Genomic DNA, 14133 nt, shown 5'->3' on the forward strand with positions numbered 1-14133 from the left:
ATCGCTGTTACAACACGCATTTGTTTTGATTTCTGTGCCACACATAATTCAGTTGAAACCACATTATATGACATTAAAGATGATAAACAAAGTATGAAAATACAAAAACAGCCTACTGTAATAAGCGATAAAACATCTAACACTACTATACATTTAATTTGGTCTGCTACTTTTTGCCAGCCCTCTTTCTTGGATTTTGCAGACTTTGAAGTGTTCCCTGGCGTTCTGATTAAATCTTCACAGTAACCTTCGAGCAAGCTGTTGCTCTGTTGGCTCTGTTGCGGAAAAAAAATATTTTTGGCCATGGTGAGCAGCCATAAGGTGCGTTCGACTTCATGCAGCGCCGGCGTCGCCTGCAGCCCGGCTGACTTGAAGCAGCCAATGGCATTCTCAGCTTCAAGGGCGCCGCCAGCTCTGCATGAAGTCGAACTCACCTATACTTATGTGAGCAGCCAATAGCAGCGTTGCTGATCAAGGTTTCTACTATCGATACATACCCCCTTTTAGACCAACGCATAACTCAATCCAGCTATACTAGTTATAAACAACATGGGTGTTCTAAGAACCGAATTAGCCAGACCATGATAAGATGATGTAATATTGGATGTCTCATTTGATCTCGGATGTAATAAGCGACTTACGGAGAACGTCGCTTATTACAAACGGTCTGTATTGACAGTTTTAATGTGACGTCACGTTACAAGGGGCACGCCCCCTGGGAGGGCAAACAAGACTTTCCGCTGCCCGCCAACTATTAAGCAATTCATTTACTTTCAGTCTGTTGCTTTTGTGTTGCCAAAATGCCGGATAGTTGTTGTGCTATCGGATGCACTAATCGAAGAGGAGGCAAGCCTGGGCTGTGTTTCTATAGAATTCCGTCCGATAAAGAAAACCCAGAGAGGAGGAGATTGTGGATTTGCGCCATTATTAAACGTAACGTTACCTCACACTCCGGGGAGGGCAAACAATGGCAGCCGTCCAAATATACACGTATTTGCAGCGAGCACTTCATCAAAGGTAAGCAAAGTAAAGTTAAACACAAGTATATACAGGTATATTAATTATCGTATTTTTTGCCATAAAACAAATTTATCAAAGAGTGTAAGTTGTCTTTAGGTAATCGGTCTTTGTCAGGTGACGTCACAGTTGCGCGAACGGAAGGGTATTGTGAGAGTAACCGCCATTTTGACGGTATCAATGCACTGTTGCTCTGTTGTTAGAGAATTGTGTTATTAGTTCATTTCATTTAGGTGTCAAAATGGTACGTTCTTGTTGCGTAATAGGCTGCAGTAGAAAGTCTCACGACAGTAAATGTCAAAAACTTACCTACGGGGATAGGTTTTTTGGCTTTCCCACTTTGAAGAAAGGACAGGGACAGCATGTAGCGGACGTAACGAAGAGGCGTCGGATCGCCTGGGTTGCAGCGGTGCGGCGCAAAAACATCACCTTTGCAAACATATCTCGTTTTATGTATGTTTGCTCTCGACATTTTCATAAAGGTAAGATATTTAAGTGATGTTGACAAATGTGAAGTATCTAACGTTACAGCCACGTGTCATTTTGGACGAATTATGTGTGGCACAGATAAATCAAAACAATACGTGTTGTAACAGCGATTATGTTCAAGTCTTATTATGGGCGAAAAATCTTCTGTTTATACCGTTAAATGTCATGCAATCGTCATATACAGGGCTGTAACATATGTACTCTTACTTTAGTATAATTTCTGACTCATAGTAAAACTTCTGGTCCCATGGGGAATCAGGTGGCTGAGCGGTGAGGGAATCGGGCTAGTAATCCGAAGGTTGCCAGTTCGATTCCTGGTCATGCCAACTGACGTTGTGTCCTTGGGCAAGGCACTTCACCCTACTTGCCTCGGGAGAATGTACATGTACTTACTGTAAGTCGCTCTGGATAAGAGCGTCTGCTAAATGACTAAATGTAAATGTTATGAAGCTAAAACCTTTTTCATTTGATTGCAGGTCAACCTGCATATGAGATGATGGAGACTGACCCAGACTGGGCACCCTCCCTCCATCTGGGTCACACAGAAATCACTCGCACGAACACTGCACGCTCTGCAAGGCGAAGGAAGAGGGAGCAAAGAAAAAACACACTGCAGCCAGCTGAAGTCGATGAGCAACACACTGTGGATGAGACACACAAGGCTGAAGGAGGCGGTGAGCGACACATGAGACAGGATGAGACATAGTTTGACTAGTTTGTTGTGTATCGAGGCGACCAACTGCAGTAGTCGTAGTGAGTTCAAGTTAGCTGGGGTCAGGTGGCTGAGCGGTTAGGGAATCGGGCTAGTAATCAGAAGGTTGCCGGTTCGATTCCCCGGCTGTGCAAACGACGTTGTGTCCTTGGGCAAGGCGCTTCACCCTACTTGCCTCGGGGGAATGTCCCTGTACTTACTGTAAGTCGCTCTGGATAAGAGTGTCTGCTAAATGACTAAATGTAAATGTTAGCTAATTTAGCTAAATAATTGGGTTGTTGTTAGAATCAACTAAACTCAAAATGCATTTGGAATGAAATGATTTGGAAATCCTTTTTCACCGATAATCAACTGAATGTAAAACAAAGACAATGTGTTAAGACTGATAAACTTTGTTTTTTCATACTCATTTGGTCCTTTGTTTTTATTTATGTTTTTCACAGCATTCCAACTTTTTGGAAATTGAGGTTGTAATAAGTAAAAATTTAAGGAAATGTTGACTTTCCTTTTGAATAGTTAGCAGTTGTTTAAGGGAGAGAGGGGTTAGCTAGTCTACAGTAATGATATCACATATTTAAGTGAATCTTTTTTCTAACTTGTTGGACATAAACTCTTGTTATAGGTGCCAAATCTGATGACCCGTTGTCCCCTGACTGGGTACCATCCATCTTTACACACACACCAGCCATCAAGAAGAGGAAAAGAGAGAAAGACATGGAGAGGTATGAGCAGCACAACCGAATGAAGAACAAGAGGGTGGAGGAGAAGAAGAAGCCAGATGCAGTGGATGTCCTCCTAGAACTGTCATCAGAGCCTCATGCTGAGCTGGCACCACTTGAGGAGGAAGAACAACAGTGTGCCAACAGACTATGTAGGGAAAATATTGAAAGATTACAAAAGGAATGTAATGAGCTCAGGGAGGAAAACCAAAGGTTGCGCTCATCCAATGTAAAGTGGATGTAAATACCTGAGAGAGTGTGGTGTGTTGTTGGTTGGCAGTAGCGGTTCTAGGCACGGGCGAACCGGGCTGCCCGGGGTGGCATGAAGAGAGGGGCGGCATTTTTGTGTTTGGCCCAGAAAACACAGCAAAAAAGGGCCTTGCCCGGGGTGCCAAATATGCTAGGACCACCACTGTTGGTTGGGGCCTTGGAGGCCACAGGGTAGCACAGTTTCTTCAGCAGGGAGACAGCTGGTTCCTCAAGACTTGTGTGACAGGCAGCTCTAATGTTTGATGCAGTCACCCTTCCTGCCTTCTGGTCAAACCACATGGCACATTTTGATTGAAGTCCTGTCTCAAATCAAATGTATTTGTATAGCCCTTTTTACACGCAAGCATGTCACAGAGGGCTTCACATATGCCCATAGAACTGCCCCTCAACCAACCTAAACCCTCAAGGAAGACAAGGAAAAACTCTCAACAGGAGAAAAAAAAAATGGAAGAAACCTTGGGAGGAGCAATTCAGAGAGGGATCCCCTCCTCCAGAGACGGTTGGTGGGAGAGAGGAGCAGAACACAGGCTAAACATAGTCATACAGTGTCGATGGGTTTTTAAAACACCAAAATCCATTATTCAACTTTATAGATGTAGGACAGGACCGGGAGACTCGCGACCAGGTCCAGCGTTGGCTGACCGACGACCAGGCAGGTGCTGACAACTCAAACCCCCCACACCACAAGGGATGTGTGTGGGGGGGGGACAGAGAGAGGAGAGCAGGGATTAGAGAATGACAGGAGCAGCTAACAGTTACAGTCATAATAGAATGAGATCCCCACCGGTCAAGTGTGGACTGGTGCAGCAATTTAACAGAGCAAAAAAGGGGAATTTGATGCAACCCCACACACCAAGACAGCGACAGCCCCCCTTCATTTGGAACATGAAATCTGTTCCAGGGGAAGAGAACTCTAAAATAAGTTATACTTAAAGAATAAGGATGGAAACAACCCGTCCCCCGTTGCCTCCAACTAGTAACATACTTACCTTTAACAGTCGTAGAATTGACTAAACAATAACGTTTTTAACCTAATTTTAAACGTCGAAACAGTATCAGACTCCCTAATTGAGACGGGTAGTTTATTCCAGAGAAGAGGCGCTCTATATGAGAACGCCCTACCTCCAGCTGTTTTTTTCTTAATTTTGGGAACCACCAGATAGCCGGCATCTTGAGATCTAAGTGTCCTTGCGGGGCAATAGGGTGCAAGGAGACCGGAGAGGTACAGTAGTGCCAATCCATGCAGAGATTTGTAGGTTAGTAGTAGAACTTTGAAGTCAGCTCTGGCTTGGATAGGGAGCCAGTCTAGAGAGACGAGTAGATGTTATTTGATCAAACTTTCTTGTTCTGGTCAATAGTCTAGCAGCAGCATTTTGCACCCGCTGTAAATTTTTTAGGTGGGTAATTGGGAGGCCAGAGAACAACACATTGCAATAGTCCAATCGGGACGTAACAAATGCATGTACTAGTTTTTCGGCATCATCCTTTGAGATACATTTCCGTATTTTGTCAATATTACGTAGATGGAAAAATGCAGTTCTAGTAATTTGCTTAATATGGTACTCAAACGAAAGGTCTGGGTCCATTGTGACTCCTAAATTTTTTACTAGCTGGTTTTGAGACTTTGACGCCGTCTAGGTCTAAGGTCAGATTGGAAAAATTATTTCTATATTTTTTAGGACCGAAAATTTGAACCTCGTTTTTATCCGAATTTAGAAGAAGGAAATTTGCAGTCATCCAAGCTCGCAACCTAGAAACACATTTTTCCATAGCATGTGGAAATTCTCCAGACTTTATAGACATATATAGCTGAGTATCATCTGCATAACAGTGAAAATTTACCCCAGAGCTTCTAATTATGTTTCCTAAAGGCAGCATATAGAGAGAAAATAACAGAGGGCCTAGAACTGAACCCTGTGGTACTCCGTATTTTACAGTGGAGCTCCTGGATGAGCAGCCATCATAGTGGACATATTGTGATCTGTCACCCTTTCTATTGCATGACAACTGAGTTAACAAGTTTGTAATATGTGACAAATGTAAACAATATTAAATTAACGTTTATTCAAAACATTAGGAAATGACAGTATTGGATTCTGTGTATAACTTTTCTACACTTGTGCTATTCCTGACATTCCTATCTTCAATCATATTTACTGATTGACCTGTTCTTCTGGTATGCTTAACCTTGTAAAGACCTCTTCACTATTTGCCTGCAGCTCTTGGTGTGACAGTGACCTGTACTCAGGCTTGTAGATTTTGCTTAGGGGTGCAGGGATGTTCAGTTGGACGGCCCGCCGAGGTATCTCTTTGCATGGCCAGGGACAACAGACAAAATTTAGCTTTTGACAGGTTGATATTCAGTGTCTTCAGATAGATGTAGCATTTTGTAGAACGATGTGCATTCATCTGGGGTTGGAGGTGGAAACTTGGCAGGGGGGGAGGGGGAGGACACCACACCCATCAACAGATCTCTTTCTCTGGGCCTTTGTGAAAGCTATCTGGCTCCCTGGTGCATACATACCCTCCTTTCCTGATGACTGCCATACTAGGCTCATTCCAGACACAGGCTTCATCTGTGCATGCAGTGCCACTCAGTTTGTTCACAGCTGCTAGCAAAGTGTAGAATATGGCACCTACATGTAAACAAACTTCTCCTAAACCTGCCATACAGGTGCAGTGGCCAAATCGCACCAATCCCTCCTTCTCCAATGCAAACCCAGGCTGTTAGTGGAGGGTCATTTAAACTGTAGGAATGGTTTACCTGACATTTGAAAACAAGGTTTGATTAGATTTAAGTCATATTATATGATGTCACCTAACACAATAATAACCGAATTCAGTGATGTGGAATGAGATCGGGAGCTTGGTGAACTAGCTTACCAGTAACTTGGTTGTTGGACTCGCTAGCTTGTGTTAATTAGCCTATTCAGCCTCCCAGGTATGTTCTTGTGCTTTTGTGTATCTGAATAATTTTGCCTTTCCAGATTAAATGTCTGTTCTTGGATTGTGACATTAATTTCTAAATAAATGCGATTTATAGTCCAGTGCGATAATTGAGTAGCCTACATTTATAATGTATCTTTAAAATAGCTAACTACCTAGCCTAGCTAATGTTACTGCTCACATCCGTTTGATAGCTATAGCAATTTTTACTGTGTGAGTTGGATACACCTCATGATTACAGGCTTTCTGCTGTTTGGAATAGGCGCTGGCTTTGTATATCGGAAAATTAAGGAAACGGTTGCAGCCATCAAAAGCCCCGTTAGGCTGCCCGATATGATTGATGCGGTGGGCAGAGTTGTTGGAGCTCAGACTGTGAACTTACAACGCAGCATTGATTACAACGGGGATAAGTTTGCGGCTCTGCAAAGGAAGATGGAGGACATGGAGACCTTCCTGAAGGGTGGACGTGAAAACTGAGTTGCGGCTACTCGTCAAAACAACTACCCCAATCTTATCCACTTTCGGCCCCGTAACCAGCACAGGCCTTGGCCAAGGCCGTTGCTGGAAAACAACTCCCCTGGAGAGCGCTGAAGCGAGACTATCTTGCTCCTCCCTTTCTAGTTGGCGCCGAAAATGGCTGCCTAGGTAGGCTCTCCTGCCAAAGTAAATTCCTTGTCTGTGCAAACTTTCATGGCGAATAAAAACCCATTCTGATTCTTACCTTCGTAATTGTCAATGTAGTTCGAAACAATTCGAAACCGTTTCCCTCTTGCTTGAAGGGCAGCAACCATAGAATCCTATGTACATCGTTAATTGTAATTTTGGGAAGATTGTCCAAACTTCTCTAAAAACATTCCCTACTCGTGTGAGAGAACTAACGTAACTGCTAGCTACCGGAAGTTGTTGAGCTGGATTATGCAATATGCAGAAGTAATAAGACACGCTAACTGAAAAACTTGTTATAGGCAGGTATGGAGGATTACAAACTTTACATACTTCTAGTCTCAGGTCAGTATGTGTTGTGTGTGTGTTTCGTTACCCAGGTTGAAGGAGTAGAAATGCAACATTTGCTAAATTGTATGATGCATTACCTCAGTGAAATAATCAAGGGTTCAAAATGGTCATCTATGATTTGTATATATTTAATTTTTTACTTCAAACCATTTGAAAGACAAATACTTTCATAGTACAGTCATGCAAACTATTAAACAGTTACACAGATGTATTTGAAACATAATAATATAATGCCTCATGCCTCCATCACTATCACCTTTTCAATGACCCAAAGAACTGGACTGAAGCACAGAGCTACTGCAGACAGAAGCACACTGACCTGGCCACCATAGACAACATAGAGGACATGAACAAACTAGTCAAGATAGCGGGCATGAACACTCATTAGTTATAATAGGGCAGTCTGGATAGGTCTGTATGATGACATCAACAGCTGGAGGTGGTCTCTGGCAGATGGAAAGGGACAGGCTGAGTTCAGGAACTGGTATGTTGGCGAACCCACAAATGTATTTTTCAAATTGTGTGTTGGGATTGGACATGCCACCAAGTGGTATGACACTTCCTGCTTGTTAAGAATAACCGTCATCTGCAACCAAGGTGAGCACGTCTGTGTCATTTTCGTCTCCTGTACTTTTATTCATATAATGTAACCTTTTGTCCAAACTGAGTTGTAAAATGGGTCGAATCTTCAGAGGGTAGGGTATTTGATCCCATTATACAGTGTAAACACATTGCAGATTAATTTCCTTGGGCTGGGTGGGATTAGAACCCACAGTGTATTTCTGGAATAACACCTTATCACAACGAACCCACCCTGTAGCTCAGCTGAGGGATATTTCAGGTTGCAGGCAGAGATGCACATCCCTAAAAATAAGAACATGATGACAAACATGCATCGTTTTGTCTTTTGGATAAAAGAGTCATCTTAATAAATCGAATATAATTATTCCCAGTTCCCTCTTAGTCAGAACTGGTTTCCTGTCCCTTTTCTTCCTCTTCCTCTGAGAACTCTCTTCTTCCTCCTTGTGGAAGACCTTTCCATCTGGCTGCGTTCTTCACCTCAGCTGGAAGTCTTCAGTCAGCCCCTTCTCTCTCAGCTTCACCTGGACCTGAGGAAGAGAGTCTGTATAACACTGTTCTGTACTAACAAATTCCTTGTTCTTCATCAACCACAGGTAACACGTATCCATCATCTAGTTAGTCCTTCTCTACGTAGATGAGGTCTCACCTGTTGTAAGATGGCCTCCATCACAGCAGGATCCTCTAGGTCCACACCGGAGTTCTCTATGGTCAGCCTCATTCTCATCACCTGCTTCTGCACTGGGACTGGAGACACACAGGAACACGGAAAATGTACGACATCACAAAGGACCATTTAAGAACAATTATGACATCACAAAGAAACAGTTATGACATCACAAAAGAAACATTTAACCGCTTCACGTCCCTTGGGTTTCATCATGTAGGGGGTTAAATATTGGCCAAACAACCAAAACGAATTCCCCTATGGTTTAAAGGAAGATGGGAAACTGAAGTGTATTAGCATGAACCAAATAATGCCAATACAAATAGAATTAAGGTTATTTGACTCTATGGGTTAAATCAGAGCAAGAATGGTCAAAGTATAGTTAAATGAAATACGCATTTGATAACATTGCAAATGAATGAAATCAATTACACGGCAAACATGTTACAAAATGAAAGCTTTAAATCCTACCTACTCTATCATGATCATTGTAAATCAGAGAGAGAGAAAGAGGTGAGCAAGGAGTAGGACAGTAGGACAAGCCAGAACTGAGAAGGTCTCAGGAGATGAAGAATCCATAGAACAATGCATTACAATTCCCTTTATACACAAGACCACCGTCGTATTGCGACAACTTTACCGCATACAAAAACAAAGTGAAGCATTTTCTTTTAACCGTTGGGCTGTCTCAGACCCCCCACATTGCAACGGTTAAAAGAAAATTATTTGTTTTTGTATTGGGTAAAATTGGGTAAACACAACGATGGTTCGTTATGAACCTTTGGGTCATGTGACCCGAAGGCAGCACAAGGGTTAAGGAGGAGTTGCTGTCATGTGACCACTTCCAGGGGTCCCTGTACAGGTCGATCCAGGAGATCTCATTGACGGGTTTAATGTCCTCAATCTGCTGGTTCTCAGTCAGGTTCCTCAGTGGCCAAGTCTGCCACAGTAACTCTGGGCTTCTGTCCAGGTCATTGACTGGTTCACGTAAACAAAAGCTGCGCCTCTCTCTCTCTCTCTCTCTCTCTCTCCTACTCTAATTTCCTCTCTCCATTCATGACAGATAGACTAATTCTCCTCCAATCATGGCTTCCACCATCAACCTCCTGTCTGAAGAGCAGTTCCACTGCTCCCTGTGCATGGAGGAATTTTCAACAAGGTTTTTTATATTTGGGGAAAGCAAATAGTAGGTTAGGACTAGGCTACAAGGACAACACCGCAGCACACATGGTCCTTCACTGTATTCCCTAAACTCCACCCTCTGACAGAACCACGAAATCACTCCTCCCACAACAGTTGTTATTCTGAAGAAACGAAACTGATCTCTCTTTCTCTCGCATTTCTCTCGCATTTCTCTAGCATGGCCCGGCAGGGAGTTGTGCTGGACCAGGACCAGTTCTGCTGTTCCATCTGTCTGGACCTCTTAAAGGATCCTGTCACCCTCCCCTGTGGTCACAGTTACTGTAGCAGCTGTATCGAGGGCTGCTGGGACCAGTGTGAGCAGAGGGGAGTCTACAGCTGCCCCCAGTGCAGACAGAGCTACACTCTGAGGCCTGCTCTGAAGAGGAACAACATGCTGGCTGAGGTGGTGGAGAAGCTGAAGGAGACAGGAGGAGCCCAGGCGGCCCCCTCTGAGCTGACCAGTCCAGCTGGGCCAGGAGAGGTGACCTGTGACCTCTGCACTGGGCCAGGGAAGGAGAAAGCGCTCAAGTCCTGTCTGATGTGTTTGTTGTCCTACTGCCAGACTCACCTCCAGCCCCACTACCATTCTAAGATGAAGAATCACAAGCTGGTGGAAGCCACGTCTGGACTGAGTCTGCAGGAGATGATCTGCTCCAGTCATGACAAGCTGCTGGAGGTCTTCTGTCGGACAGACCAGCAGTGTATATGCATTCTGTGTACCATGGAAGAACATAAAGGCCATGACACGGTGTCAGCCAAAACTGAGAGGAAGGAGAAACAGGTAAAACCTGAACCTGTTCTAGTAATCTCTGAACCTGTTCTAGTAATCTCAGTCTCGTCTCAGAATTGACCGCATATTTAGTCGGTCTTTGCTCGGTCTCGGACTGAGAACTCGGAAACTCTGGTCCGCTACAATATTTTAAGATCGGTAAAGACCACAACTGCAGGAATATTACTGAATTACATGTGCATTGTCCAAGTTATTAATATTATTGTTGATTTTATATAAAACTGCCACCAATAATATACCCATTTCTAACGTGGAACTTTGAAAAGCTGTCACCCCCCGCCCCCCTTCAGTCCAGACTAAGTGAAACTATAGCTACTTTCCTTACTGAGGAGTTGGCAACACTGAGTGAAAGTGGAGACGGGTGCAGTGGTGTCTGACTGACTCGGAGATATCGGCCAAACCGTCTGTAATTAACTTTCGTTACTAAACCACCACAAAGAGTGTATCAGCTAAACAGTGTGCGGTAGAAAACACACAACAGTGTGTAAATTCTACAACACAACACTTACTGAGGCGACTGGAGCCAGTCAAACATTTATCGTGATTAGAAAGGAAGTATATAAAGGTAAACTAGCTCCAAGTGTGAAGTTAGCCAAGCTAGCAAGCTAACTTTATCTCTCGCCTCTCGCTCTCTTCACCCCTCATACAAAACTACATTCTCTTGTGATAAACAAGAACGAGACAGACCACATTCAGCTATGTAGCTAATGGCTGTACAGATATGTTTAGCAGCTGTGTTAACAGCTGAATTCAATGTTGGTGTTCAGTGTGTTCTGACAGAGGTCCACGTCACCAGAGTCCTGTACTGTAACTCCTACACTGTGTTGTTGTCATGTGTGTTGTTCTCCAGGACAAGCTGGTTCTGAGTCAGCAGGAAGTCCAGCAGAGAGTCCAGCAGAGAGAGAAGGGGCTGAAGGAGCTCCAACAGGCTGTGGAGTCTTTCAAGGTCAGCATCAGGATCTCCACTACTGTAGTTGTGCTACTGGGAGATACCTGGATAGGACAGGTGGACTCTACATTCAGGAAGATGTCTCTCGAGCGAGCCATATCTTCATGTATTTCTTTCTCTCTCTCCCCTCTCTCTCTCCTTCCTTCCCCTCTCTCTTCTCCACCCCCCCCCCCCTCTCCAGCGCTCAGGCCAGGCAGCAGTGGAGGACAGTGAGAGGATCTTCACTGAGCTGATCCGCTCCATTGAGAGAAGGCGCTCTGAGGTGAAGGCTTTGATCAGAGCCCAGCAGGGGGCAGCAGTGAGTCAGGCTGAAGGACTGCTGGAGAGACTGGAGCAGGAGATAGCTGAGCTGAAGAGGAGAGACGCTGAGCTGGAGAAGCTCTCACACACAGAGGACAACATCCACTTCCTCCTGGTAACTAGACTACCCTGGCAGCTCAGATCTGAAGCTACACTCACTGTCTGATCATCTATGTAGGATCTCTGCTCAACCTGTGTGTCTGTCTATCTATCATTCTTCCATCTGTTTCTCTCTCCCCCTCTGTCTTTCTTTATCTCTCTCCTCCCTCCCTGTCTCCAGAACTACCAGTCTCTCTCCAGTACTAGTGTATCTTCAGATGTCCCCAGCATGTCTGTTCCTCCTCTTCAGTACTTCAAACATGTGACTGAGGTGGTCTCTGAGCTGAGAAACAAACTAGAGGAGCTGATCCAGAGAGAGTGCTCCAACATCTCCACCACAGGTGAGCTGGTTAAACACAGCAGGTCTGGAGGAACAGCACATTAAGCCTCATGGACCCAGACATGGTTTAGAGTAGAATGTTTCTTCTTAACACATGTCTGCATCTCTCTGTTTGTTTGTGTGTGTGTATGTGTTTCTATGTCTGTGTGTGTGTCTGAGTGCATGTACATGTGTGTATATGTGTGTTTATCTGTGCGAATGTGTGTCTGTATTATTGTGTGTGTGTGTATGTCTCCAGTCTCCACAGTGGAGGTGTTCCTGCCTCCAGAGCCCAAGACCAGAGCAGACCTCTTACCATGTGAGTTTCTGAAGTGTCCAGGTCTCTCTCCACTGACGCGTCTGATCCAGAACAACAGCAGCTTTAACATGGTGACACATGAATGGATGTGTTATTAACTCTGATCTGGTCTCTGCTCTTCTCCCAGATTCCTGTCAGCTCACTCTGGACCTAAACACAGCACATAAACGCCTTTCTCTGTCTGAGAACAGGAAGGTGACATATCCAATGCAGCAGCAGCCATATCCTGACCATCCAGAGAGGTTCACCAAGTACAGTCAGGTGCTGTGTAGAGAGGCTCTGTCTGGACGCTGTTACTGGGAGGTGGAGAGGAGAGGTAACGGTGTTGACATAGCAGTCTCATATAAAGACATCAGCAGAACAGAGGGTAACTCTTACTTTGGTAACAATAACAAGTCCTGGAGGTTACAGTGTTTTAGTGGTGTTTACAAGTTCAGACATAACAGTGTTTATACTGCAGTAGCAGGCCCTCAGTCCTCCAGAGTAGGAGTGTACCTGGATCATAAGGCAGGTACTCTGTCCTTCTACAGTGTCATCTCTGACACACTGACCCTCCTCCACAGAGTCCAGAACACCTTCACCCAGCCACTCTACCCTGGGTTTTGGCTTGGTAACCATGGTAACAGTGCAGAGATTATGAAGCTGTGGTAGAGGGTCTTGTAGAGGAGTGTAACCTTCATACCATCATACAGAACCATGTCATTGTTTTAGTTGGTTTATAATCATTGTTCTTTGGTTCCATAATTCCAGCTGTAAATTATAATAGTGTGATTGTATATGATCATTTAGTTTTGGCTCTACTGGACAATAGAAATCACTGTTTACTTCCTGTCACTGTAACAGACAGACTCCCAAGACAAAGGATACTGGATCCAAGTGCGGGTTTATTTGGGCGTAGTTGGACAAGCAGGGGTCATACACAGATATCAGAGCCAGAGAGGAGATCCAAAAGGGTAGTCAGGTCACATGCGTAGGTCAAACGGGGGCGGACTGGGCAACGAAGGCAAGGCTTGGTCAGGTTCCACAGGACAGACAAGGGTCTGGATCACGGCGTCTAAGAATTATACAGGTGGAGCAGATACAAGGTCGGGGGCAAAAACAAGGTCAGTATATAACAGAAAGTCTATCCAAAAATAGCCCCGAAATGTCAGTATAATGTTAACAAGACTGTAGTAGTAGTAGTAATCATTTAGCAGACGCTCTTATCCAGAGCGACTTACAGTAAGTACAGGGACATTCCCCCCGAGGCAAGTAGGGTGAAGTGCCTTGCCCAAGGACACAACGTCATTTGCCACGGCCAGGAATCGAATCGGCAACCTTCTGATTACTAGCCCAATTCCCTAACCGCTCAGCCATCTGACTCAAGACTTAGCAAGGAGTGAAGGAAGTGACTGGCTTAAATACACCGAGCAGAAGGCAGTGGACTGATCGCTTTCATTGTTTGCAGGCGTGAAGAGGGAGTACACTTAGTACTCACGTGATGATGATCTGAGGTAGGGGAACCTGATTGTCACAGCTACTCAGTAAATAGAGTTTTAACTAACGATGTGTTGTAATGTTTGGGTACATGTGCTACTCACTATTGAGATGGAAGTGTTTATAACTGCTGTTGTTGAAGTGATCAGTTCATAGTTGTCTCTCTGCTACTTTGAACTCCTGCTGGTGGTTATAATGGACCTGAACAGCTGAATAAAGACGTGAAGCTGAAATCTCTTCTTATTTATACCATAGAAGAAGGATTTGTTTTTCTGACACATCTAGT

At 44.4% G+C, this 14133-nt stretch overlaps 2 protein-coding genes across 3 annotated transcripts; both read left to right on the forward strand.

Moving 5' to 3' along the window:
* Positions 1-700: 700 nt before the first annotated feature.
* Positions 701-6249, forward strand: LOC134028889 (peroxynitrite isomerase THAP4-like). Of its 2 annotated transcripts, XM_062472777.1 has the most exons (4): positions 884-1017; positions 1339-1499; positions 1983-2180; positions 2841-6249. In XM_062472777.1, exons 1-4 carry the CDS (start codon positions 968-970, stop codon positions 3179-3181), a joined length of 750 nt encoding a protein of 249 aa, XP_062328761.1. In that variant the 5' UTR covers positions 884-967; the 3' UTR covers positions 3182-6249. The 2 variants fall into 2 exon arrangements, with proteins under 2 accessions (XP_062328760.1, XP_062328761.1); XM_062472776.1 differs by lacking the exon at positions 1339-1499 and having other exon boundaries at positions 701-1017.
* Positions 6250-9742: 3493 nt separating this feature from the next.
* On the forward strand, positions 9743-13022 carry LOC134028888 (E3 ubiquitin-protein ligase TRIM16-like). Its single transcript, XM_062472775.1, has 6 exons — positions 9743-10376; positions 11236-11331; positions 11516-11749; positions 11915-12074; positions 12312-12371; positions 12499-13022. The coding sequence occupies exons 1-6, from the start codon at positions 9774-9776 to the stop codon at positions 13020-13022; spliced, it is 1677 nt and encodes a 558-aa protein (XP_062328759.1). The 5' UTR covers positions 9743-9773.
* Positions 13023-14133: the final 1111 nt, after the last annotated feature.

The sequence above is a fragment of the Osmerus eperlanus genome, chromosome 11 (genome assembly GCF_963692335.1).
Source record: "Osmerus eperlanus chromosome 11, fOsmEpe2.1, whole genome shotgun sequence".
In the NCBI taxonomy this organism is placed as follows: Eukaryota; Metazoa; Chordata; class Actinopteri; order Osmeriformes; family Osmeridae; genus Osmerus; species Osmerus eperlanus.

Bases quoted from the DNA above. Each gene is read 5' to 3' on its own strand.
- LOC134028889 (XM_062472776.1), top strand. From the start codon at position 801: ATGCCGGATAGTTGTTGTGCTATCGGATGCACTAATCGAAGAGGAGGC. The intron at 1,018-1,982 runs GTAAGCAAAGTA...ATTTGATTGCAG, and splicing joins CAGCGAGCACTTCATCAAAG to GTCAACCTGCATATGAGATG. The intron at 2,181-2,840 runs GTGAGCGACACA...CTCTTGTTATAG, and splicing joins ACACAAGGCTGAAGGAGGCG to GTGCCAAATCTGATGACCCG.
- LOC134028888 (XM_062472775.1), top strand. From the start codon at position 9,774: ATGGCCCGGCAGGGAGTTGTGCTGGACCAGGACCAGTTCTGCTGTTCC. The intron at 11,332-11,515 runs GTCAGCATCAGG...CCCCCTCTCCAG, and splicing joins AGGCTGTGGAGTCTTTCAAG to CGCTCAGGCCAGGCAGCAGT. The intron at 11,750-11,914 runs GTAACTAGACTA...CCCTGTCTCCAG, and splicing joins ACAACATCCACTTCCTCCTG to AACTACCAGTCTCTCTCCAG.